The sequence below is a fragment of the Cryptomeria japonica genome, chromosome 9 (assembly GCF_030272615.1).
Source record: "Cryptomeria japonica chromosome 9, Sugi_1.0, whole genome shotgun sequence".
NCBI classification, from domain to species: Eukaryota; Viridiplantae; Streptophyta; class Pinopsida; order Cupressales; family Cupressaceae; genus Cryptomeria; species Cryptomeria japonica.
Window position 1 is genome coordinate 542,458,878 of NC_081413.1, and position 25,959 is coordinate 542,484,836.

General features: G+C 35.0%; 2 protein-coding genes across 5 annotated transcripts; both read left to right on the forward strand.

Annotated features, from left to right (window-relative positions):
- The first annotated feature begins 1,989 nt into the window (after nucleotides 1-1,989).
- LOC131061024 (pentatricopeptide repeat-containing protein At3g24000, mitochondrial-like) lies at nucleotides 1,990-5,942 on the forward strand. Of its 4 annotated transcripts, XR_009110479.2 has the most exons (4): nucleotides 1,991-2,118; nucleotides 2,219-5,426; nucleotides 5,622-5,685; nucleotides 5,815-5,942. XR_009110479.2 is itself a non-coding variant. In XM_057994534.2 (2 exons), the coding sequence occupies exon 2, from the start codon at nucleotides 2,289-2,291 to the stop codon at nucleotides 5,334-5,336; it is 3,048 nt and encodes a 1,015-aa protein (XP_057850517.2). In that variant the 5' UTR covers nucleotides 1,991-2,118; nucleotides 2,219-2,288; the 3' UTR covers nucleotides 5,337-5,942. The 4 variants fall into 4 exon arrangements, 1 of the variants encoding a protein (XP_057850517.2); XR_009110480.2 differs by having other exon boundaries at nucleotides 1,990-2,118; nucleotides 2,623-5,426; nucleotides 5,622-5,942; XR_009110478.2 differs by having other exon boundaries at nucleotides 5,622-5,942.
- A 9,626-nt stretch (nucleotides 5,943-15,568) lies between these two features.
- On the forward strand, nucleotides 15,569-18,075 carry LOC131061045 (putative pentatricopeptide repeat-containing protein At5g09950). The gene is made up of 3 exons (XM_057994550.2): nucleotides 15,569-17,643; nucleotides 17,739-17,769; nucleotides 18,010-18,075. The coding sequence occupies exons 1-3, from the start codon at nucleotides 15,569-15,571 to the stop codon at nucleotides 18,073-18,075; spliced, it is 2,172 nt and encodes a 723-aa protein (XP_057850533.2).
- Nucleotides 18,076-25,959: the final 7,884 nt, after the last annotated feature.

The window sequence follows — 25,959 nt, forward strand, 5'->3', positions numbered from 1 at the left end:
ACTAGCTGGCAGAGTTGCAAGATTTCCTTCCATCTAAATAACAGGCTTAAAAGGTTTCTAATTTTTGTCAAGGCATTGGTTCCTATGGAATTGCTTATGAAGTTATGTACTCCCTTATAGTGCAGTGTCATCAGAGTTTGGCTATGGCTTGGAAAGTATCCATTTTCATGTTTTCCTCTAAAAGAGATTTATAATTATATTCTTCCTCCAATGAAGTTAAACCCAAGACTCAATACAAAATGGAAGTACAAAATTAAAGAAAGGAAATGGAGGAATCTCAGTGCTCAAGTTTGGAAATCTAACGTTGAGGCAAATGCTAAAATTCTAGCCTGGAAAGTCTTGCATCAAAAACTACCCGTTGGTGATAAATTGAGATATCTGAAACTACAATCAGCAAAGTGCCCTTTTTGTCACAACATTGAGACCTTAAAACATATTTTTTGGGACTATTTTAAAGCAAAAAAGAAATGGAAAAATATGTTTAATCATCTTCCAGCAATTTTGGTCATCCTCTTAGATGGAAAGAAGCAATGTTTGGTCTTGGCCTCCATAAGAATGTGATTGCAGACTCTATGAGGCAATGCATTTTGTTACATATTTGGAAAAGTAGATGTAAAGCAATGTTTTCTAATCACATTCTGCATCAAGAAGTAGATATTCTAATGTTTTATTCTGACATCGTCTTTTAGTTCATTTTTTTGTGTTCACACTTGAGGCATGGTCATCAGGATGGTGTTCATTGCAACAATCACCTGGATCAGATTAAATGTCAGTTCTTGCAACTTCAAGAAAGAGATTTCAAGTGCTCTAATATGTTGTATAAGTTTTTCAAGTTTTGAGTGTAAAGTCTGGTTGTGCTCATTATATCTATTGTATACGTGTATAAGTTTCAACAAGGTTATGTTACCTTAGCATTGTTTTTGTCTTACTTAAACTGCCATATTCACTTTTTACTGATTGGTTGTTCTAGTTGTTATATGGTTTGTTGTTCACAAGTTGTGATGTTTAGTCATGTTGTGCATAGCTGATTGGTTCAACTGTATTTAGTCTTGTTAGTGAACAATTTATTTTTCATTTTGTGCAATTCCTTTGTTGGACTGCTTATTCTTTATTTGTACTATTTTTCATTTGGCTTTTTCAATATAAAAAGGGATGGTAAAGTAGTTTTTTCTAGCAAAGGTTCATAGTTGTGTTTCTTTTTTTTATGTATTATGGAGTAGATAAACAAATAATTTTCTCACATGTTAAGTATATGGTCACACATAAATCAATATAACATGTTTATGTACAAATAATTATATTATCAATTTAAAATTCATCTTGTAACAATTGTGTGTATTGGAATTTTCTTTTTATTATATATTTGGTATTGCTACAATTACAATATCAATTCATAAATCATTAGAACATAGTTTGATTTTCTAAGAGATAAAGAACACGTATGCTTAAGAATGTTGCAATTCATAAAGATAATTTATCTAAGAAGTGACCTAAGAGAACTTGACTCTAACAATCCCACAATCTTTCAAATATATTTGTAAATACTTTCATCCTTATCAATAAATTCAAACATGGATAAGGTAAAGACAAATAGAAATCTACATACATTTCTATTAAATCATTTCGACATTAAAATTCATTTTTCGTCAAATCAATAACCCTACACTTAGAATTCACTTTCAAAACCTCAAATTTTAACCACAATGCAAAACTATGATGACAAATCTTATACACCATCTTATCATTTATTCAATGTCTATTGATGTTATTTTTTATTTTGATTGTGTATAATTTTTTACATCATTGTAAAGATCACAAAATGTGATCGGAAATATTGATGCAACAAAAATATACACAATCAAAACCAAAAATAATATCAAATTGTAAAAAATTAATAAATTTAATCTAGTCAATATTGTCAAAGCTGTATATAATCTTTCCCTATTTAATTTCTAAAATATAACATTTCAGTATACCAGCCCTTAGTTTGGGTTAATTGTGAAATTCTTCATAAGGAGTACCAGGTCTGAAAGTACTGGTTGCTGCCGCCTGCAAATATTCAACCAATGTACAGGGAGTCGACATGGGCAACGCTAGAACTCTGTAACATTCCACATGGTGAGTACAGTAGATGTAACAATCCATTGAGTTTTTACTGGGCATATGCTGTAATTTCTTTGTAATTTGATTGTCTGCTATCAATTGAAAATGCTTCCAGGCTTACCACTGGCAATGTCTATATGGTACACATAAACTGAATAAGACTGCACATTTTTCACAATCATAAAATGCCATTGCCATCCACCACTCGTCGCAATCTCACAGCATTATGTAGAGAGGACCAGTTGAAGGAGACGCTGCCCATTTTGCTTACTGTACACAAACTCCATGAAACTCCTCATCTTCAATTATTGCAGACCTGCATTCTCAAAAACACGCTTTTACAAGGGAATAAACACCACTCATTCATAGCTCACAGGAGATTTGCATTTGCTACACGCACAGCTTTTCATAATAAGCTCATTTGCCTGTATGTCAAGTGCGGAAGTTTGGTTGATGCTCGTAATGTGTTTAACCACATGAAGGAACGAGACAATCTCTCATGGAATACGATTATTGCAGGGTACAGAAGAGATGGGTTTCCTCATGAGGCAGTCACACTGTTTCACCAAATGCAACGAACAGGTTTCCAGCCCGATCAGTTCACATTTGCCAGCGTACTCCCAGCCTGTGCCAAATTGGGAGCTTTGGAACAGGGCATGGATATCCATCAAAGCATAAAGGAAAGAGGAATTTTGTCAGATGTTGTAGTTGTAAGTGCCCTGGTTGATATGTATGCAAAATGTGGAAGCTTAGACAAGGCGCGTGAATTGTTTGACAAAATGATTCAAAGAGACGTGGTTTCATGGAATGCCATGATTGCAGGATATGCACAGAATGGATTTGTTGAGCAGGCATTAGAAACTTTCAAGAAAATGAAGTTGGCAGGTGTAAAGCCAGACTCCACAACCTTTGCCAGCATCCTCCCTGCCTGTGCCAAAATGAGAGCTTTGGAACAGGGTATGGACATCCATGAAATCATAAAAGAGAGACGAATTTTATCAAATGTTGTAGTTGCAACTGCCCTGGTAGACATGTATGCAAAATGCGGAAGCATAGAGAAAGCACGTGAAGTGTTTGACAATATGTCTCAAAGAAATGTGGTCACGTGGACTGCAATGGTTGCAGGATATGCACAGAATGGTTGTGTTGAGAAGGCTTTAGAAACTTTCAAACAAATGCACTTGGCGAGTGTAAAGCCAAATTCCACAACCTTTGCTAGCATTCTCCCTGCCTGTGCCAAAATAGGAGATTTAGAACTGGGTATGTACATCCATGAAAGCATAAAGGATAGAAGTATTTTGTCAGATGTTGTAGTTGCAACTGCCCTGGTAGACATGTACGCAAAATGTGGAAGAATAGTCAAGGCACGTGAAATGTTTGACAGAATGCCTGAAAGAAATGTAGTTTCATGGAATGCCTTAATTTCAGGATATGCACAAAATGGATTTGTTGAAAAGGCTTTAGAAACTTTCAAGCAAATGGAATTGGTAGGTGTAAAGCCAAATTCTACAACCTTTGCCAGCATCCTGCCTGCGTGTGCCAACATGGGAGCTTTGGAGCAGGGTATGGATATCCATCAAAGCATAATGAATAGAGGAATTTTGTTAGATGTTGTACTTGCGACTGCCTTGGTAGACATGTATGCAAAATGTGGAAGCATAGACAAGGCACTTGAACTGTTTGACAAAATGCCTGAAAGAAATGAGGTCTCATGGAATGCCATGATTGCAGGATATGCACAAAATGGATTTGTTGAAAAGGCTATAGAAACTTTCAAGCAAATGCAATTAGCAGGTGTAAAGCCAAATTCCACAACCTTTGCTAGCATACTCCCTGCATGTGCCAAAATGGGAGCTTTGGAACAGGGTATGGACATCCATCAAAGCATAATGGAAGGGGGATATTTGTCAGATATTATAGTTGGAAATGCTTTGGTAGACATGTATGCAAAGTGTGGAAGCATAGACAAGGCACGTGAATTGTTTAACAGTATGCCCCAAAGAAATGTAGTTTCATGGACTGCGATGATTGCAGGATATGCACAAAATGGATTTGTTGAAAAGGCTTTAAAAACTTTCCAGCAAATGCAATTGGCAGGTGTAAAGCCAGACTCTACAACCTTTGTCAGCATCCTGCCTGCCTGTGCTAAAATGGGTGCTTTGGAACAGGGTATGGACATCCATCAAAGCATAATGGAAGGGGGATTTTTGTCAGATATTATAGTTGGAAATGCTTTGGTAGACATGTATGCAAAATGTGGAAGCATAGACAAGGCACGTGAACTGTTTGACAGAATGCCTCAAAGAGATGTCATCCTATGGAATTCAATGATTGCAGGACATGCACAAAATGGATTTTGCAAGGATGCTCTCAATATCTTTGAATTAATGAAGCACTCTGGAATATATCCTGACATTGTAAGCTTTGCTTGTGTTCTATGTGCATGCAGTCATGCAGGTTTGGTGGATGAGGGCTGTACATATTTCAATCACATGAGTAACCTTTATTGCATTACACCTACAGTTGATCATTATGTGTGCATGGTTGATCTTCTTGCTCGTGCTGGCTATCTTGAGGACACCCTAAACTTCATCATTAAGATGCCAGCTAAACCTGTGGCGGTTGTATGGATGTGTTTTCTTGGTGCCTGTAGATCACACATGAATATAGGCTTAGGAGTATATACAGCAATGTTGCTTTTTGATTTGGATCCTAAAAATGCTGCAACTTATGTTCTTCTCTCGAACATCTATGCAGAAGTTGGCAGGTGGGGTGAGGCTCAAATGGTAAGGAGATTGATGAAAGATAGAGGAATTAATAAGATCCCTGGATGTAGTTGGATTGAAGCCAATAAAATGGTACATGCTTTTTGTGTAGGAGACAGATCACATCCACAGACAAAAGAGATCTATGCAAAGTTGGAGAAATTGTCCTGGGAGATGAAGGCAGCAGGGTATTTTCCAGATTCATCACATTTACCTAATGATGTGGAAGAGGAGGAAAAAGAATTATTTCTCTGCTACCATAGTGAAAAGTTGGCAATTGCATTTGGTTTGTTAAACATGCCTCCTGGAACAACCATTAGAGTTGTGAAGAACCTTCGAGTATGCATTGATTGCCACACTGCAACGAAATTTATCTCCAAGATTGTTGGAAGTGAAATTGTTGTGAGAGATGTGAACCGTTTTCATCATTTTAAAGAGGGACAATGTTCTTGCGGAGATTATTGGTGATGATAAATGAAGCAATCTGAAAAATTGGCTTGCACTACAATAATGTGCAGCGTGTCAGACCTGCAGATGCACTAGTAATGAAGGGACAAGGTTTTATTTTCAGTTTTTAGATTTTTTTGGGGTGGGGGAGTCTCTTCTTGTTTTGTTTTGAGCAATCTAGGTGATGCTGTTGGCTTTGTAAAACTAGATAAATAGAATGCTGATCACTGTTTATATACATTGTTGGAGTGTATCTATCAAGACTTGTTTTATGATCAAATGGACGTTTCATTGATTTGTTTTCAGGAAACTTGCATATTTATGAAATGAAAAGCTGGAGAAAGAGGTGGAAAATGAAGCAAAAAGAAAGGTGAGGAACACTTCAAGTAAATGGAATGATGCTTGACTAGAAGGAAATGGGAGAGAGTTCACAATCCACCTTTGTCATTTTGTAAAGTTATTTCTTTGGATTAATTGTACCATCTTTTGCCTATGTCAGGTCCATCATTTGAGATTAAATTACACATTCCTGATCAGGTATGTTATTTTATATAAGTGTCATGTAAATTTTATATTATATATGGTTAGATATTTCTAATGTTGCTACCAATGCTTTTGCTTGGTAAGATAGCTAATAGATTTGTGAATTCACAAGCATTTTTAAAATAATTTGATTTCAATTTGTTTAGTTTTAATTAGAAATTAACTATTACAATTTATAATGGAGAAGTAAAAAAATTGCAATTATGTTTGTGTTGTAATTAGTAGATATGCATTGCAATTGAAAACTTACATGATTATGTTTATAGATTTATGTTAGAGAGAAGAGAATAACATTTCTAAATGTAAGCGTGCGATAGAGATTTTGAAATCTCATCCACTTTCTGGTTCTCCCGCATGTTCTTCTGCATGCCCCCCCTATCGATGATCTCCCTGCTGGCCCGATAAGGGCCGTTGTCAATGGTCCTTCTTGGGCATCGGTGGCCGTCGAGGGCCATCGCCCTGACTTTGATCGAAAATCTAGGAGGGTTCGTTCTTCACGCAGAGGGGTTGGGAGAGGGTTTATCCTTGTCTCCTGTGTCGTTTTTGTTAATGCGAATAAGGAATTTGAACAAGAAATAGAGAACAATGTTAAGGTCTTCACGGAACAAAGCGCAATCTGTAGATTCAAGGGTATCTGGCCCAACCTCCCGGAGTTGCATAAATGGATTTCCCAGCACTGGGATCCTCTCATTTCTGGTACAGTTCACATATTCCCTATGGCTAAAGGTTTCTTTGGTGCTAAATTTGAGGATGCTAATGACAGAAGAAAAATCCCGTGTGAAAGTTTTTTCTATGAGAAAGATAATATGCCGCTTTTGGCCAAACCTTGGCACTCTGATTTTAATCCCCTTTCTAAGATGTTCAACAAAATTCTGGTCTGGGTTAGGCTTCCTTACCTTCCTCTTCACTTGTGGGCTGATTCTATCTTTGAGGAAATTGGTGATGCTATTGGGAGCTTCATTATGGTGGATAATGACTCCTATGGGCTTTATCATACTACTTTTGCTCACATTCTGGTTGAGCTAGATGTTTCTAAGGGTCTGCCAGCTGAAATCACCATTAACTCCTCTTCTGCCAGTTGGGTCCAAACCTTGGATTATGAGGGTATTCCTTTTAGGTGTCGTAGATGCTTCAAAACTGGCCATGTGACTGAGAATTGTGGGCTTGAGAAGAAAAATTCTTTGGCCTCTTGGTGGTCGAGGGCCTCTCACCGACATTTTCTGTTAGGAAATCTCCTAAAGAATCGTTGGATGCTGGGGTTTCTACCTTGGCTGGTTCAGATTCTTTATTGACTATGAATGATTCTTCGGATGCCACTAAGGATGTGACTAAGATTAAAGATGTTGTGATACAGGATCCTGTTGTCCCCTCTACTGAAAATGGATTGTTGTCTCTTACCCCACCGGTTTCATCGTGTGTTGATACAACTTTTGCCCCATTTGCTGGTTGCGGTCCTATGTTCGCAATGGTTTCTCTTACCCCGTCGGCTACTTCACAGGGTTTTGGTACAACTTCTTCTGCTGGTTGTGATCCTATGCCCACAACAGTTATTGCTCCCTCTTCTGATGCTCTTTTTTCCAGTTCGAAAAGATCAGTGTTGGGCCCTTCGGATTGGTCAGTTGCGGCAGCTAAAGTTGAAGAAGGTTGGATTACTATTAAGGGGAAGAATTCTAAGACGTCCAAGCCTTCTTTTGATATGACTCTTCATTCCCACAAGGCCAATTGCAAATCTTGAGGGCCCTTGTAGTTGGTTGTTTAGGCTGGTTTTTTTGGCCCTTTCTTTGTATGGGTTGCTTGTTGTCTCTAGGGGCAGTCCCTGTTTTTTCTGGTTGTTCTTTCTAGCTGAGCTTTCAATGCTATCTATTTTTTAATCTGATGTGTAGGGTTTCGGGGCCCCTTCAAAACCTACTTTTCACTTAATCAAAAACATTTCTAAATGTTAAAAAATAAAATCACAATTTATATTGCATTGTAATTGCATGTTCATGGTATTACAAAATTGTACATGAGGAGATTTATAAGTTGATAATTTTGAGGAGGGTTTGAAGGTGGTCAAGAGAGAGCTAAATAGGGCATTTCTATTTGAAGTGGCAATAGGTTTAAAACCAAAGGAATTCTAAAGGGCCAAAGCTATAATAATTTCAAAGACACAATAAGAGATGGCTATAAGATTTAAAAAGAATATTATGATTATATTCATGATATGACTAAACTGACAACTTTTTAACATCTCAAGTAAACCTAGCAAATGGTGGTAAAAGTTAAATTCCATTTGATAGGACAACAATTGATAATTTTGCATCAGTTGCATATCTAGCAATGCTAATGAAGACTACAATCCATTTACCACATGTAATGTTTGTTTAAAATCCTTAATACAACTATCTTTAGAATCTTGAATTTTTATATTTGCTTCATATGCAAATTTAATAATAAAGGATTCAATTCAAATCGTTCAAAGACTTATATGAGTCATGTGGCTAATAATTTTTGTTTAGAAATTATTAAAATTTTGGAATTTTAACATAAATGTACATGTTTATATACAACAAAGGTAGTAGAAGATGGAAACTAGTTCAAGACTGCTAAGTCCTTGCATTCCTCTTTTAGAAAAATCTATATGTTTTTCAATAAAGTATGTGTTTTCTACTTCCAATGTCTTTGTCTCCTTAGTCATTTGACATTTGACCTTGAGTCTTAGCATTGGGGTCAACCATGCCAAAATAAGATTGGGATTGAGAATACTCCTTGAGTATCTTTATACTATTAATACTATTTTGTTTGGTGGTTTTGTTGATATGAACAACCTTTTTTAAGTTGGTCTTGATACATATTTCTTGAACAAACTTAGTTTTTCTTTCTATTTGGTGTTCTCTACCTTAATCCTACAAATATCCTCTATAGCTTCCCATTTTTTGTGATTGTGCTTATCATCTTCTTATAGGATCAAAGTCTTTATCAACTTTCTCACCAAAAATGAAATATCAATGTTCGTTCTATTTATCTCCAAGAAAACCCACTTTAAGATATTATAGTGTATTGTAATTCCTTTCAACATGCCACCTATTTTGTTGGCTAATAGGTTAACAATGGATGCCAACTCTCTAATGGATGAGGAAGGGGGGAAAGATGTTTGCTACAACTACGAGTTGGGAAAAAATCCTCAACCTCAAGAAACTTAGAACCCATTGAAAACTGCACCACCACAACATTCCACTTACCCTTACTTCTAGTCTTGGTCTTTGCCACATCCATACCACCCTCAAAGTCCACCTCCTTTTCATTCTCAAGGCTACCAAAGGTAGGAGGGGAACCATTTGGAATAGAAAAGGGCCTCAATTTCTTCTTTGGGCATAGAGTATTTTTGGGAGGAATTAGCCCTTCTTTGCTAGGAGATAAGGTGGTGGTGGGGTTCAAAGAAATAGTACTCTTACTTAACAACAAAATAAGAGATAGGTGCAAAGGAGTAGAGCCCACACCTATACTGCATTTTAATATAGAGTATTTCAAAGAAGATAATAAGAGAAACAAGAAGATATTGTAACAATTTCAAAAGTGATTCAACAAAGATAAATGGAACATGTAAATAGGTCAAAAACAACCATCTAAAGTGACATAGCTTCTAATCTACAAATCAATTTCATCCCATGGTCAAGGTAAGGACCCCCTTGGATAACCAATTTGTAACTTCTTGATTTTTATTCTTCCCCTTAAAAATGAGTGCAAGGCCTCTTCCTTATTTCAACTATCTATGTATATCCTTTTACCTTTGATAGACATCCCAAAAAACCATGTAATTAACTCCTCCAAAACTTCTAACTCAATGCCCCTCTTTTTTGCCATCTTGGCATTCCAAATCTTAGTGAATTTCATCAATAGTGTAGAGTCAAAGCAAATAACCCTCTCTATAAAATTAAAAATCCTTCCTTTTGGAGTATCTACTACATTATGACATCACTTTTTACTAAGTCACATGAAATGGGATCTACTCTATTTTTGTGCCTATTAAGACTTAATCTGGCAGTGCAAACATTTTCTTGAGTTCCAACACCTTTATGCATTAGACAATTTTATTTATCATTTATAATGATTTGAGAAATCTTTTAGTGTGTTGCTCTTTGCTAAATTTACCTAATTATTGTTCCTTTTAATCCTCCATATCCTTATCTAATGCTACAAGTTGCAAAATTTAAGAAATTTCTCTGTTTTTCCCATTTTCTAATATTTGTTCAAAATTGTGAACTTTTGGTGGACTACCTAACATTTCATATTTATCCAAATGTTTTGTCTTGATCTCCTTTCTTGCATAAAATCCACGCAAGGTCTCTCAAGTCCTTTTCCTTTTCCCTTTCCCTTTCCCTTTCCTTTATTTCTCTTTGTTTGTGAGATTTTGATAGAATTCAAACTTTTTTCCTTATGCCACAACCTCCCTTCCTTTCTTGCAATCTTCCACTTCCTCCCCTTTGTGGACATTTGAGGTGATTATGAACTTCTTCCATTTCTACTCAATATTATCCACTTCCAACTACTGTTTCTACACTATTTTTCACACACCTTCAATATGTTCATCATGTAGATTTATATGGGACTTTTCAACTTTCATCCATATGTCCACTTCCCACCTCTAGCCTCACATTGAAACTCTGTGCCTTCTACCCTTACACATTTTCTCCCATTCCTACCTAGCCTTTCATGTGGAGTTTTAGTGGACTTCCAAGCTTTTGAATTCAAATGCTATATCCTATTGTTCATTGCTACATCATATTCCTACAAATGTTTTCAATTCCCAATGATCATAAAAAATAAAAGACTTACTCAAAGTGTCAATTCATCATTGCACATATGGAAAGGTGCATGGAGGCCAATCAATAGGCCATGCTTGTATAAAGAAGGGGGGGCCCACCTGGGCCCCTAAAGTCACTCTATTAGGGTTGAGTCAATCTAGTTGCCAATTGTTGTCTCTTTAGTTGTATTAGTGGGTAGCTTGCCTTTGGCTTGGTCATAAGGGAATGAGGAATATACAATTAGACAATGCCAAAGGAAATCAATCCATGTCACATCATGTGTAGATTTTATGAGAAATATGAGATCAAGTTGTTAGGATAGTGTGATCTATGTCCTACTAAGCAACTAAGGATTTAGAGGTCATACAATTGATGGAAGCGCCTAGTTAGAAAAAACGAGTATGGAAAAGGCAATGAGAATGAATTGTGTAGATCCTAAAGGTGCACATTGGTAAAAACCAAAAGAGTGAATACAACATAGGAGCATCCTTAGGATGGTGAAATCTTGCATCAACCAAAAATATTGTTATTATTGTGGTTGTTTCCACATGCAATCCTAGCTTATGTGCATATATTGGTAGTTTGTTATCACAAGCTTAACTTACATGCATGTGTTGTTTTGTTTTGTCTAGAGTGGTTTTGGTGACCTATGCAACCTATCCCTGTTGGTAGTGCACTATTTGGCTTAGTGCAAACTTTGTAGGTTGGCAGATGTTTATTCGAGTGCATCTTATCTCACCTAGAAGCTTTCTCTCATGCCAAAGGTGACACAAACTTTGATTTTGCCCTTATACATCCTCATGCAATCAACATAACGCACAATAACCTCTACTCATGGAACTTGACCACGCACTTGTGCCTTAGAAAGGTTGATAGATGTTAAAATGCATGAACAAGGTATTAATGTGAATTTGGCTTTGGCCAAACTACAATGAGTATATTTTCTAAAGGTTTGTCAATTCTAGAAATATTAGGGAAGCTTTAATTTGGATTTAAAGATATGGCACAAATGTTCTACTTGTAGGTTGCACATTGTTCATCCTACAAATTAGAATTCCTCCATGGTGTTCATTTATGACAATGATTTGGATCAATCTTCTATTCCACCATAAATTAGATTTGATTTAATGTTGTTTATTCTAGATGCTAAGTCATTTAGGGGGTTAGCAAATGTGAGAATGTTGATCTCTTAAAGGGTGAGAATTGGTATGCAGTAAGGGTTTAGGTACAACTAAAGATAGAGTAATTGTATTGCAGAGAGTCTCCACGATGTTTTTTGACAAGTTGAGTTGCATATAATGTTGTCAAGTTTCACCTATTAATTCATTTGTAAATTATTTTCATTCTATACTGAATTTTCTATAATATATTCTTATTCAATCTCTATTATACTTCCTTGTTTGTTTCTATTTATGTATTTTGTGTATTAATTATTCATTTGACTTGCATATAACTACTGCTTTTTTTTTAGTTTCTTTTTAAGCCCAACATTATCTTTCAAAATATTATTCCATTTACTTTTTTATATTAGTTTTATATTTTTTATTGAAATAAAAGAAGAAGAAAAGGGAGAATTAATCCTCTTTTTTCTTTGTTGGGATTTTATCAATTTAAAAAAGAATGAAAATGAAAAATGGTATCAAAGTATCAAGTAGTCTTTTTGGTTTGTTAAAATATTTTAAAGGGATAAGATCAATAATATAATCCAAATAATTGTGGTAGAAAAGATACCCTTCAATCCTCAATACTTAATAAAAGAAATCAATTATTCATAGAATTTTGAGTCATATGTATACATAAGAATTAGAACAAAACAATAAAGCATTAGAAATTAATTTTAAAATATTATTCTAGTCTAGCGAACTTCCATTTGAGCATCAATGAATATGCTCAAGATATTTTTGATATGTGGGTGCTCTCATTTGGCCAACATATTGCTAACATTATTGCTCAATTCATAATCTTTTGGAAGGATGAATGGATAAGATCAATCACATAAGTGTTGTTCATTAGTTTAATTAAACTAATTATTATTGGATTGGGTGAATTGATTAGTGAGTTAGAAGTTAATTGATTGCATAGAGAATAGATGGGTGAGTTGAAGTTTACTAAATGTATGAAGTAGTTAAGAGAGCCCTTGAAGAAATTGACTAATTGTATGAGGGAGCTAATTTATTGCATGGTTGAGTGAACTGATTTGATTTATGAGTTAATTGAATAGATTGGTGAGTGATTGAATAGAATGATGAGTTAGATAGTTAATTCATGGAATAAAATTTATGGATTTTATATATTTATGGAAAATTGAATATATGAGATGAAATTAGATGTTTTATTATTTGGAAAGACATTATACAATGGCAACATGGAGTTTTAAAATGTATAATAATTTAATTTTCATTTTTTAATTTTTATTTTTTGTTTTCCCTAGATAATATGATCTTATAGTAGGGCAAGTAGTTTATAGAATTTAAGGTGAGCAACCCACTAGCCCCTCTCTTGCTAAAATAGTTCTAGAATCGATTCGGGGACATCAACTTGCATTTGATAATTGCGAGATTAAGCTAGAATAAGCTAGCCTTAGACCCAAGAGTTTAATAGAAAGATAAAAATATAATAATAATAATTTAGTTGTAATAGTTTTTTTTGGTGTTGTAAAGAGTTTAATAGGAATAAGAAAACATAATAATAATATAATGATTTAATATTAATTATAACGTAATAATGCTTCAAATAGAATAATAGACAAATAAAATAATAGCCTCCATAATGGTGTCTTTCAATGTCTTTTACATATTTTTTTAAAAATATAAGTATGCTAGTTTAATTATTTGATAAATGATAGATGAATATTAAGAATTTTATTTATCTATATAAATTAGCTCATTTTGATCAAATAATAAGAAATGATAATAGACTATAGATTAATGAATATTTAGATAATAGTTACGTCGAAGGCGTTCCTTATGATATAATTATGCCTAACTTTTGAGATCAATGGTTACACTGATCTAGGAGTGTGCAAGATGATTCAAAATATCATGACCATTCATTATTTTTTAGTATGTATTTTGTCACCCTTTTTTATGTATAAGGAGATATAGCAAAATCAAATAAATCAAGATTTTATAAAAAATATCTTTACATATTTATTAAATTCAATATAGTAACAAAACTATTCTCTTTAATTGTCTATTTGTCACCTTTATATCGAATCTTCAATTCCATGATGTTTCCATAAATTAATTTAAAATAAATTAAGATTATGTCAACACTATCTTTCTATATTTATAAATAAATATCTATTTGTTGTCTTAATATTTTAATTCATAATTCTATGACGTTTCTATAAATTAATTACTTAAAATAAATTAAGATTATACCAAAAATATCTTTCTATACTTATAAATATGAATATAATAACAAAATAGTTTTTTTAAAAACTATAGAGAAGATTTTTTTTTGTTATTTATAATCTTATGAATAAATTAGAGAAATTATATGAAAACAAAATTAATGAGAATCAAGATGTTTCTATATTTTAAATAGATTAAATAAATATTTGTCATGTTTGTATATGTCAAATACAGTATAATATGTAATTCTCTATATGTTATATCATAATTAAATAAAATAATTATATCTATTAATAATTTTATAATATTAATGTGGCAATAGAATATTCAAATATAATACTATAATAATAATAAATTTAAATTATGTAGAAAATATATTTTAATATTTAAATTGACGATAAATAAAATTCAATCTAATCTTAATACTAAACGAAAATAAACCCTACTTAATTAAATCATATTGAACCCTAACAAATTTAATGTTGACTTTAAACCAAATTGAATTGAACCCTAATCCTATAGCAAATTAAACCCAAACCCTATACCAAATTGAAACCTTAACCCTCTACCTCTCTCTTGTTATCTCTCATCTCTTCTTCCCTTTCTTACACATTATCCCTCCTATCTATCCATTTCTCTACCCCTCTCTCCCTTTCTCTAGCCATATATGTCCATTTCTCTTTTTCTCTTCCCATAAATATATCTCTCTCTCTCTGTCTCTCTCCTCTGTATCTCCCCCTACTTTTCTTCATCTCAATTTTTATATTTCTGCTTCCCTCACTCTATATCAACATATCACCCTCTCTATCTCTCTCTTTATCTCTATCTCTTTATCTATTTGTCTCTCTCTTCATCTCTTGCTCTATCCTTATCTTCACCCCCTCTCTCTCTCTCTCTCTCTCTCTCTCTCTCTCTCTCTCTCTCTCTCTCTCGATAATGGACCCTAATTATCTTTCTGATTCATAAATTTTGTTTCAGTTATGTTTAGATACCTTTAAGTGGATGCATAATTGATTTGAAGCAATCACTTCTTTATTGACACCTTTGTTGCACAAGCAATATCATTTGCTAAATGAACTATCAATTTTTTTCCCTGATTAACATTCCACCCCTCTTCGACGTACCCATTGTACACCAAAGTGCAATTACTAGTTAATAGATCAAATGATAAAATAATAATGAATTACAAATAATTTAATTTTACATATTCTTAATACCAAGAATTAATAAAAATAATTAAAAAAATTCTAAAAACTTAAAAAATAATGTCAAAGTGATCCTCATTTTAACAATGGAGGTGTTTGGCTCATGTAGTGCAGACACCCAGACACCATAAAGAATCCCATTAACTCGCACCAACACAAAAAATATCATGCCATATACAGTGACTACTCTGCAGTATGGTGGAAGTGGTTGACAGAATGACAAAAACAAATCAGGTGGCATTTTCTAGTGTTGCGTTATCTGTTCAGCTTCAAGGTCGTCACGGAAGAAATCTGCCTATTTCATCAAAAGTATTTGAGGAATCCAACTTTAAATAACTTGACAAATCGGAATAAACTCTTCGTGAATGAAAGTTTCCAGCCAAGGGCCTCTTGGCAGAAATGCTTTTGAAGTTTTTAACAGTATGCAACTTCAAAGACTACCCGTAACTAAGTATGTTTATCCCAAAATTTTAAGTGCCTGCACCAACCTCTCATCCATTCAGCGAACACATGCTTTGATCATTAAAACTGGATTAGAGTGGGATGTATATATAGCAAGTACCCTTGTCCACGTTTACGGCAAGTGTGGTTATCTGGAGAATGCGCGCCAAGTGTTTGACAAAATGCCTCAGCGAAATGTAGTATCATGGACTGCTATGATGGTCGGCTGTGTGCATGCAGGATATGCTCAGGATGCTTTGCAGATGTACCAAGAAATACAAATCCAGGAACAAACCATAAGGATTAATTCTAAGTGTTTTGCAATTGTACTTAGTGCCTGTGCTCACTTGCAAGCAATGCAACAGGGTATGCAGCTCCATGTCCACATTATCAAAACAGGATTCCACACTAGTCTGTCTGTTGGGAATGGACTGGTCAGCGTGTATGCCAAATGTGGAAATACCCGTTACACCTGCAAGGTGTTCGATGAAATGGATCAACGGGATTTAGTATCATGGAATGCAGTAATTTCTGGATATACTCACAGTGGAAAGGATAAGGAAGCGCTGCAATATTATTGTAGAATGCAACAAAGTAATATAGAACCAGATTCAATCACTCTGTCCAGTGTTGTTAGTTCATGTGCCAGCTTAGAAGGACTGGAACAGGGCAAGCAGATACATGCTAAAATAATTCAAATTGGATTCGAACCCAGTGTTTCTGTAGGCAATTCCCTTATTACTATGTATGCTAGATCCGGTAGCATGGAGGATTCAATCCAAGTTTTTAAATATATGTCCCAGAAAGACCTGACCTCTTGGAATGCTGTGGTTGGAGGATATGTTCAGGGTTGTCAATTTGAAAAGGCTATTGAGCTTTTTAACCAAATGCACGACATGGTAGGTGAGATGAATCACATCACATTTGCTACCATTCTAGGTGCATTTAATAGCCCACAAAGTTTAATAAAGGGCATGCAATTGCATGCTCATCTCCTTAAGGCTGGATTTGCAGCAGAGGCAATTGTAAGGAATGCGCTTCTTACCATGTACGCAGACTGTGGAAGCATAGATAATGCTAGCAACTTCTTTTCTGAAATGCCTAAAGAAGATGTGGTCTCCTGGAATGCAATGATTGCTGGATATACCCAAAATGGCCTTGGTAAGGAGTCGCTCAAACTCTTTTCCCAAATGCATCGTATAGGCATACACATCAAACCTGACAATTTCACCTTTGCCACAACTCTCACGTCGTGTGCAAGCTTAGCAACTTTGGAGAATGGTAAGCAGGTTCATGCAAGTATAATGAGAACTGGATTTTATTCGGATATCTTTGTTGATACTGCCCTTGTTGATATGTATGCAAAATGTGGCAGCATAGAGGATGCGGAGAAAGTCTTTAACAGCATGTTTGAACCAAGAGATTTTTCCTGGAATACCATGATTGCTGGATATGCTCGGCATGGTTATGCTGACAAAGCGTTGAAAATCTTTTTTGAAATGCAAGAAGCAGGCTTAAAACCAGACCACATCACATTCGTTAATGTTCTTTCTGCATGCAGCCATACTGGTCTAGTGGATGAAGCTCGCAGCCACTTTGATTCAATGAAAAGGAATTATGGAATCACACCAAGAGTAGAACATTATGCCTGTATGGTTGATATCCTTGGTCGTTGTGGATTTTTGGATGAAGCTGAATCTTTTATTAAAAAAATGCCACTACAACCTAGTGCTTTGATATGGCGTATTCTTCTTGGTGCATGCAGAGTCCATGGCAACCTTGATATAGGAAAACGTGCGGCAGAATGCGTACTTGAGTTGGAGCCACAGGACGCTGCCACTCATTTGCTGCTTCAACAGATATATGCTACAGGTGGAAATTGGGATGACGTAGCAAAAGTGAGAACATTGATTAAAAACCTTGAAGTGAAAAAAGAACCAGGATGCAGTTGGATTGAAATCAACAACAGGGTTTATGTATTCGTTGCCGAAAGCAGAAGGTAACAATGAATGGTATATTAGTAATCAATGCAAAATCAAAAATATGATAGAATATATGTTCCTCAGATTTTACCGGCTGCATGCTTTTGAGTAGGAGTGGAAGGAAATACCAGGGTGAGAAGTTGGTAATTTCGTTGATCTTCAAGCACAGCTCTAGGCTCAAGTATTCAAAAAAATAAAAACCAGTGTGCGTGTAGCCAGATTGATATTTCTGAGGAATTCAAATCCCTGAACTGGCTGGAAATAAACTTGTTAAGCCATGGCTATAATTATAGCTTTTCAAGGACAGGAAATGTCTTTGTGCAAATTAATGGCATAACAAACCAGAATCAGGTATGATATATTTGTCTGCTTGTCTTGTGCAGGGCGGCTTCTATTCACCACGGGTGTACAAGAAAATGGGGACTCAAAATGGCATGTATCTGGAATAATGTACAAATCAATTTAATCTTTGGTGTATCCTTGCCTTACATGCTACCTATCTTATGATAAGCAGTAGAGATAGACTTTTTGAGAATTTTATCATTCTGGATGATATTAAATGGATGATCCTTAGAAAACTATGATTGACCCGCCAACATCCGAGAGTGTACAGCTTAACTGTCAGAGCAATTATTCTCCTGTTGTCAGCCTTCTAAACATAGAAAACATGCAATTCAATTATATTTTCAAAGTGGAGTGGGGTTCAATGGTGGGGATATGTGTGGAGGTTATGGATTTCATGGTTAAACAGTCATGTTGTCAACACATGTCATAAAAAAATATCAGAAGCAGTGATTAAATGGATCAAACATTGTACACATAAAAAAGTGTTTTATAATATGCATTTGTCAAATAACTGTTGTCAGCATATTATAAAAAATATCAAAATTAGTGATTAAATGGACAAAACATTGTATGCATAAAAAGTATTTTATAATTTGCATATATTTGTCAAAATTAAGTGAAAATTAATACAGTTTTTCAAGTCAGAGCATATTCAAATGACAACTGTCATAACCCATATTGCATTGGTGGTGGTATGCAAATGGCTACAACATTGAAAAAACCACCCCCACATAAGACAAAAAAGAGTACAACTGTGCACACACACATAATCCTTAGCTGCTCAACTTTTTAACTTGTACAAAAGGCTAAGTGAATCCTCGCTATCACTTGACAAGACATTTCATCCCATCACAAGTACCAATCAAATCTAGTGCGAGTCAGTTAGATCCACATTCACATTATTTATGAAACCAAAACCAGCACATTGTATCCCATTGAACATACTGAAACACACACATAATGGGCACTTGCACCCACTTCCCCCTACATCAAACAACAACAAGATGTAAGGCCACCATTGAAACTATTAAATTAATAGGACATAATTTCAAACACAAGCACATAGTACAAGCAATTGACCAAACCAATTAAGTCATTCATTTATGGCTAATTTGAAATCATAAAAATGAAATCTAATAACACAATCCAAATAACAAGACACATCATTAATGCAAGCAATTCAAATAGTATGACATCCACTCAAATTCATTTCATTACATTGCTTCAGAGAAGGTTGTGGAGGAGGAGCAGAAGATTAGGAGAAACAAAGCCATTTTCATATAGGTATTCCCTTTCTTTGTATTGTTTGTCTACAACTTTTGTATATGTTCATTCTTGTTCCTTCCTTGGATACGTGGTGTTTGGTAACTGGCTGTAACGTTATGCCCAATATTCTTTATACTATAATATATATGTTGTGCCAAGTTTAATATATTAGTTCTAAGGTATATTGTCGATGGTTTCCATGTGTTGTTTAACGTTATTTGTATTGTCATTGATGTTTTAAGTTACTGTGGGGTTTTAAGTTATCCTATCACTAGGGTTTTAAGTTACAAAGGAAAAAAAATATTACTCTCTATTTTCATGGTGGTTATGTACACAGATTGGTTCTATAAAAAAATCAACTTAGAGGCAAGTATATGCGAATAGCCAAATAGCCTAGAGTTTTCATCAATGTTTCAGTATTGTACACTACATTCTCAATGTAACATATGTGTTTAGAGTGTTCTATAAACATTATAGATTTGAACATCATAGACATTAACAGGTGTGTTTGAGTATTTTGTAAACATTATTGCTTTAAACACCATAGACATTAACATATGTGTTTGAGTGTTTTGTAAACATTATTGCTTTAAACATCATAGACATGGACTTGTACAATCTAGTGAAAGGGTAAAACATTAAATGACATAAACAATATAACCCAAAACATCATAGCAATGCATGGAGGCATACACAATAAAACTTAGAAATAGCAATGCATGCAGACATAAATAGTATAATTAAGAATTATAAACACTATAACTTAGAAACGCACTGAAATGCATTGAGAATCTTGAATTGTAAAAGTTACTAACAACAAACAACACAAAGAGCACTTCAATGACAATTACAACAAACATGGTAGAACATTATTGGACACTTACAAATGCAATTACAATTCATACATGATATTGACAATAACACTTTAAGTGCAGTTACAACAAACTGGGTAGGACATTAAATGACACTCAAAGGAGTATTACAACAAACGAACATGGAAAGGTAGTTGAAGGATATAAACAAAAGCTAATTGTCAATCTGTAAAAGACAGTATGGTACTTAGATGGACACATACAACACTTAAAAGATACAATATGAAGCACCCTATGTTCGGGCCACCACATGGACTACCATGCATGTACATGTTGACATCTAACTATTGTACCACGTAATCAAACTAGTTGCAAACCTAGAAAAATCCTTTTTATCCACCTTGGACAAGTATGGTGTAGCATTACTTAGAACCCCATTGTAAGCATAAGCATATGATAAAAAGGATTACTTTAGGTATGCAACTAGTTCCTTAAGCGTACGCATGTAGACATAAATAGTATAATTGAGAATTATAAACACTATAACTTAGAACAGCATTGAAATGCATTGAGAATCTTGAACTGTAAAAATTACTAACAACAAACAACACAGAGAGCACTTCAATGACAATTATAACAAACATGGTAGAACATTATTGGACACTTACAAAGGCAATTACAATTCATACATGATATTGACAATAACACTTAAAGCATAGTTACAACAAACTGGGTAGGACATTAAATGACACTCAAATTACTCAAAGGAGTATTTCAACAAGCGAACATGGAAAGGTAGTTGAAGGATATAAACAAAACCTAAGTTTCAGTCTATAAAAGACAGTAGTGGTACTTAGATCGACACATACAACACTTAAAAGATACAACATGAGGCACCCTATGTTCGGGCCACCATATGGACTGCCACGCATGCACACATTGGCATCCAACTACTCTACCACATAGTCAAACTAGTTGCAAACCTGAAAAAATCCTTTTTATCCACCTTGGACAAGTATGGTGTAGCATTACTTAGAACCCCATTGGACAATACAGATGATTGTAAGCATAAGCATATGATGAAAAAGATTATTTTAGGTATGCAACTAGTTCCTTAAGTGTACAATGTGTGGTCCATTTAATCACTACTTCTAATAATGTTTATGTTGTGTTGATAACTTGGTGTTTATGGTGAAAAGTGGATAATGAAACAACAATATTGAAAGACTAAATGAATTCAACGACAAAACCCTAGCCTAACAACAACAATGATCCACCATAACATATGAAGATTACCTAAGACAATGCAAATCAACAAAATAAAAAAGAATACCATCACATGTCCACTAGGGTTTGAATCTTCATTCTTCCTATCTACATTGATCTTGCTTGATATATTTGCTCTTAGATTTTATGTGTGCACAAGAGCTCAACAAAGAACGAAAATGTGGTTGATAGCTTGATCGCAAAAAGACTTGATTGCATAAGATTGATTAGAATGCTCATTAACTGATTAGGGTTGATAATGAAGGAGAGTATCCTCTTATATAGAAGACACTACAAGAAATGGAGGGATAAGATTAAGAGGTGTAAAAGATAAATGATCGGCTAGGATTAAAGGGTAGGTAAAAGAAATAATAAAATGATAAAGGGGGTAGGTAGTGTAGGAATTAAGAGATGAATGACATGTGTCATGTGTAGAAAAGACTAATGAATTAATTAAATAAATAAATATTTATTTAATTAATAGAGGAAGTGAGATTCAATTAAATAAATAAAATATTTATTTAATTTAGGGGAAGAACAATTTAAATAAATAAAAGTATTTATTTAAATGAGGAAAAAAGCTAGAAGAGGATAAATGAATTAATTAAATAAATAAAGATTTATTTAATTAATAGAAGAATTAGGCTTAAATAATTAGACAGGACAATTTTAGGTGTTTACATTTTGCCCCTCTTTGAGACAATGTAGCTTGTCGCGTTGGCTCAAAGAAGATAAGATAAACTGATACAAAGTTGCCCGAGAGATTGGATGAATTTTGTTTGAAAAAAGATTGTAGACAATCTCTTGATAAGAAAGAAAGGCTAGAAAGGACTGAAAAGATAGGGTGACAAGGTCACGCGGGAAAAAGATTGACTCAAGAGGAATCAACAAAATCGTGTTTGTGTCTTAAAAGGCGAAAATTGATAGTTTTGTGATGAACATGCGCTATCAATTGGATAAGTTACTAAGAGGATTCACTCAAATAGGTGCCCTAGGGAAAGACAAACTGAAAACAAGGCTAGAATTGACAATTTTGTGATAAACATACGTTGTCAATTGGATAAGCCGCTGAGAGGATTCACCCAACAAGTGCCCTAAACAGGTAGGTTTGCTAAGATGGATATAGAATAAGCTATCGAATTGATAAAATACGGGGAGTGCTCTAGTAAGATAGGATATAGTGCAATGTGATAAACATATACACTAGGATGCAGCGCTATGTGATAGATATAAGCACTAGGATAGAGCCTGATGAGCAGCACCATGTGATGGACATAGGTACCACTAGGCTAGGATAGGATAAAAAGAAGCACTATGTGATAAACATGAGTACAACTAGGATTGACACGATTGATTTGATTGGATGCAGGAGTACTTACCCCAGATTGAGTCTAGAGAGAGATTTCCTATGACACAATAGTTATGAATAGATTTGACTGTCGAGGACCATGCCACGATCAAGGCGATGAGATTGAGACACATTATGTATATGCGTGAGATTTGGGAAAACACAATATTGTTAACTACTTTGGTGAAAAGATGGTCCCGAAAAGTCTGCAAGAGGGGATAGACGAGATGATCTAGGTTGTATCAGTTTTTGTATGATGATGTAGACACCTTTGGCTGATTTTGTAGCCATATGAGATTTTGACATCATTGTATTATGACACTTTATTATTTTGATATATATGATATGAGATGATCCATCCTTGCGGCAACTATATGCATGTGTTATATGTGTTTATGTTTCTATATGCTTTATGATTATTTTATGATACTTATGATATGGATGCAAATATGTACGTGATGAAATGCAATATGTTTTTGTTATTTTATGTTTTTATATACAGATGCAACTACTAACCAATGATATATGCAAGATGTAATATAATTGTGATATCTATATGTATGTATGAAATGAGATATGCTAAAATGTGATGATGCAGGTGGAAACTACATGAAATGCAGATATTTTTGGCATGTCATTATACTCAGTCATGTGATAGCGGGCTACATGGACTCAAGGAAGGACAATAGAGGTCAATCACGAAAGGGGGATGGAAGGTAGAAGATATGGAAGTGGAAGAGCTTCTTGTGCTTTATCATCATTGAGCTTTATTATGGCAAATAGGTTATGACAATCGAGGTATAGGTTCGACCCAGAAAGTCATTGTACCCGTTTGCATGGAGATCAGACAGTCGCAAATAAGAAATGCTCCAGTTCATACTAGACTCACAATGTCCTCATATCCTTGGACAAGTCATAGCATTACTAAGAGACAATCTACAGACAACAAAACAATAGGTGAACATTCCCATCCATGCCTTTCTAGTCAAAGACATCTTGGAGATATAATCTCTAGTCAGAGACATCCCAGAAAAGCTAAAAGACATGTCACCAAAAGATAAAATCAAAAGAAAACCAAGACATGACACCAACACACAATGAAATCTTCAAGTTATTTGTGTTTCTTACCACATATGCTAACATGTTTGATTTGGTCACAATGTTGTCATTTTGATAAAAGACAAATAATGCTAAAAAACCATATTATTGCCAAAGTCTGCTAAAAGATTTGATTTGTTGAAAGCCCACTACTACTTGTGTCTCATCTGAAACTAACTGAATCCATGAAACTGATACTTTATTGCAAAGAAGAACGAAACTTTATTGCAGATTGGCGATGCAAATGACCTTTTTATTACAGATTGTGCGCAAAAAGGAGGAATGAAAATACGATGCTCCTCAAAACATGCGATGCTCGGGGTACCACTTTCATCACTAGATTTAGGATTTTGCCCCAATTATAGATTGAACCTGATTTATTATGGACGGAAAGGGTGAAAAGGGAGGTTTATTATGAATGGCTAACCAATCTTAGGTAGATCAATAACAAGCCATGATGGGAATGGGTAAGTTTATTATGGATGTATAGGTTGTGAGTGTGTGCAAGGTGAAAGGATGAGATTGAATCTTGAAGGAGGGATGAGCAATGTCTCTACACATGGCGCCAGTAACCTGGTTTTCACCATGGTACTTGCCTAGGGCGCCACCAAAGTGGTTTTCACCGTTGGACGAATTTATTTCTCTTTATTTTTTCGATTTTTCAAAAAAAAATTGTGTCACAAGGCGCCCGTTTGCCAAGTTTTCACCAAGTAACGATTTTTTATTTTTATGAATTTTTTTTTTTGACATTTTTTTTTTTTTTGTATTTTTGAATTAGGATATTCTGAAAAGATATGTGTAGAACCTATTGTTAGCACATCTTTTTACAAAATATTTCTGTGTTATATATGGATGCTTTTTGCATATAGTTTCATCATAAGAGCATTTATTGTTGGATTGTATGTGCAGGTGATATGTTGCAGTGTCTTCATGAAAAAGCATCACTTTGTCATATTCAAGGGAAATGTTAAGTATGATGGCATTCTGGCAATCCTCATCTTCACAATTAGTTTCATTGCAGAAGCACTTTTTGGAAGATTAGCATAGAGCAGAGTTGTGAGCATGTTTAGAGATGTAAATGGTGTGGGAGAAACCTTTCAGTATGATTATTAAAAGTTGCATCCATGGAGAAGGGCTTCTTTTGTAAAAAATGCAAAATTCTTCTTATCGGCATAAGTCATCCCGATGAGATCGCCCAAGGAGGACGAAGTGTGTTGATCTGAGTAACTCATGCCAACGGTGTTTCCTAAAAGTCATGAGCGGTGTGAAGAAGTGTGACTTAGTGCTAATCCATTGGGGAGAGTTGCGGCGATGATGTGATAAGAAGTCGGAGTCGTCGGAGTAACATACACTATCGGGAACGAAGAAAAAATGTTATCCCCATACCCGATGGGGTTATCGGTGGAACTCTTGTCGACAATCGATGGGGCGATGTATTTATAGCGATGACATCGGGTCATTGGGAGGTCTTAATTTATGTTACCCCGATACCTGATAGACCAACTTGAGAAGGCGACTATATTGGAGAGACTTTCTTCGATAGAGTGGTACCAAGCAAAAAGGGGAGCAAGACTCATCGGGATAACATACATCATCGAGGAGTTGTATTCTGAGTCATCCTGATACCCGATGAGGGAGTCGAGCACGAAGAGATCACATTGGGAAAACCTACGCCGATAGACCAAAGTAACCTGATAAGGAGAGTAAGGTGCGGATTAAAATAAAAGACTCATCGGGACAACATACTTTATTGGGTAGCATTTTCAAAGTTATGCCGAGGCTCGATGGGCAGATTGCGATAGAGGGCAGATCTATTGGGGAAACTATAACCATCGAAAGCAAGGAAAATATGCTACGTCGACGCCCGATGAAGCAATCGGGGAAAGTTACACCGATCAAAAAGAAAGTTAGATGTCATGGGACCATCGAATAAAGTATTAAGTGATTCATTCTGAAGCCCGATGGAGCGACTTGAAGGATAAACAGAAGGAAGTTTCATCGGAGAAACATACCCCAATCTAACATAAAGCAAAGTTGACTAATAGAAAGGAAAGGTGGATCCATCGGGATAAGCCAAGTCTTGAGGAAAAAAGGGAAACGGTCAGGGTGAGATCCGATGGACTAGTTGGAGTGACCTATGTCGATCAAAAAGACAAAAAAGTAATTGAAGGAATGTAAAATACAGGTGGCGCCAAGTA

Bases quoted from the DNA above. Each gene is read 5' to 3' on its own strand.
- LOC131061024 (XM_057994534.2), top strand. From the start codon at position 2,289: ATGCCATTGCCATCCACCACTCGTCGCAATCTCACAGCATTATGTAGA.
- LOC131061045 (XM_057994550.2), top strand. From the start codon at position 15,569: ATGAAAGTTTCCAGCCAAGGGCCTCTTGGCAGAAATGCTTTTGAAGTT. The intron at 17,644-17,738 runs GTAACAATGAAT...GCTTTTGAGTAG, and splicing joins TTCGTTGCCGAAAGCAGAAG to GAGTGGAAGGAAATACCAGG. The intron at 17,770-18,009 runs GTAATTTCGTTG...TGTCTTGTGCAG, and splicing joins AATACCAGGGTGAGAAGTTG to GGCGGCTTCTATTCACCACG.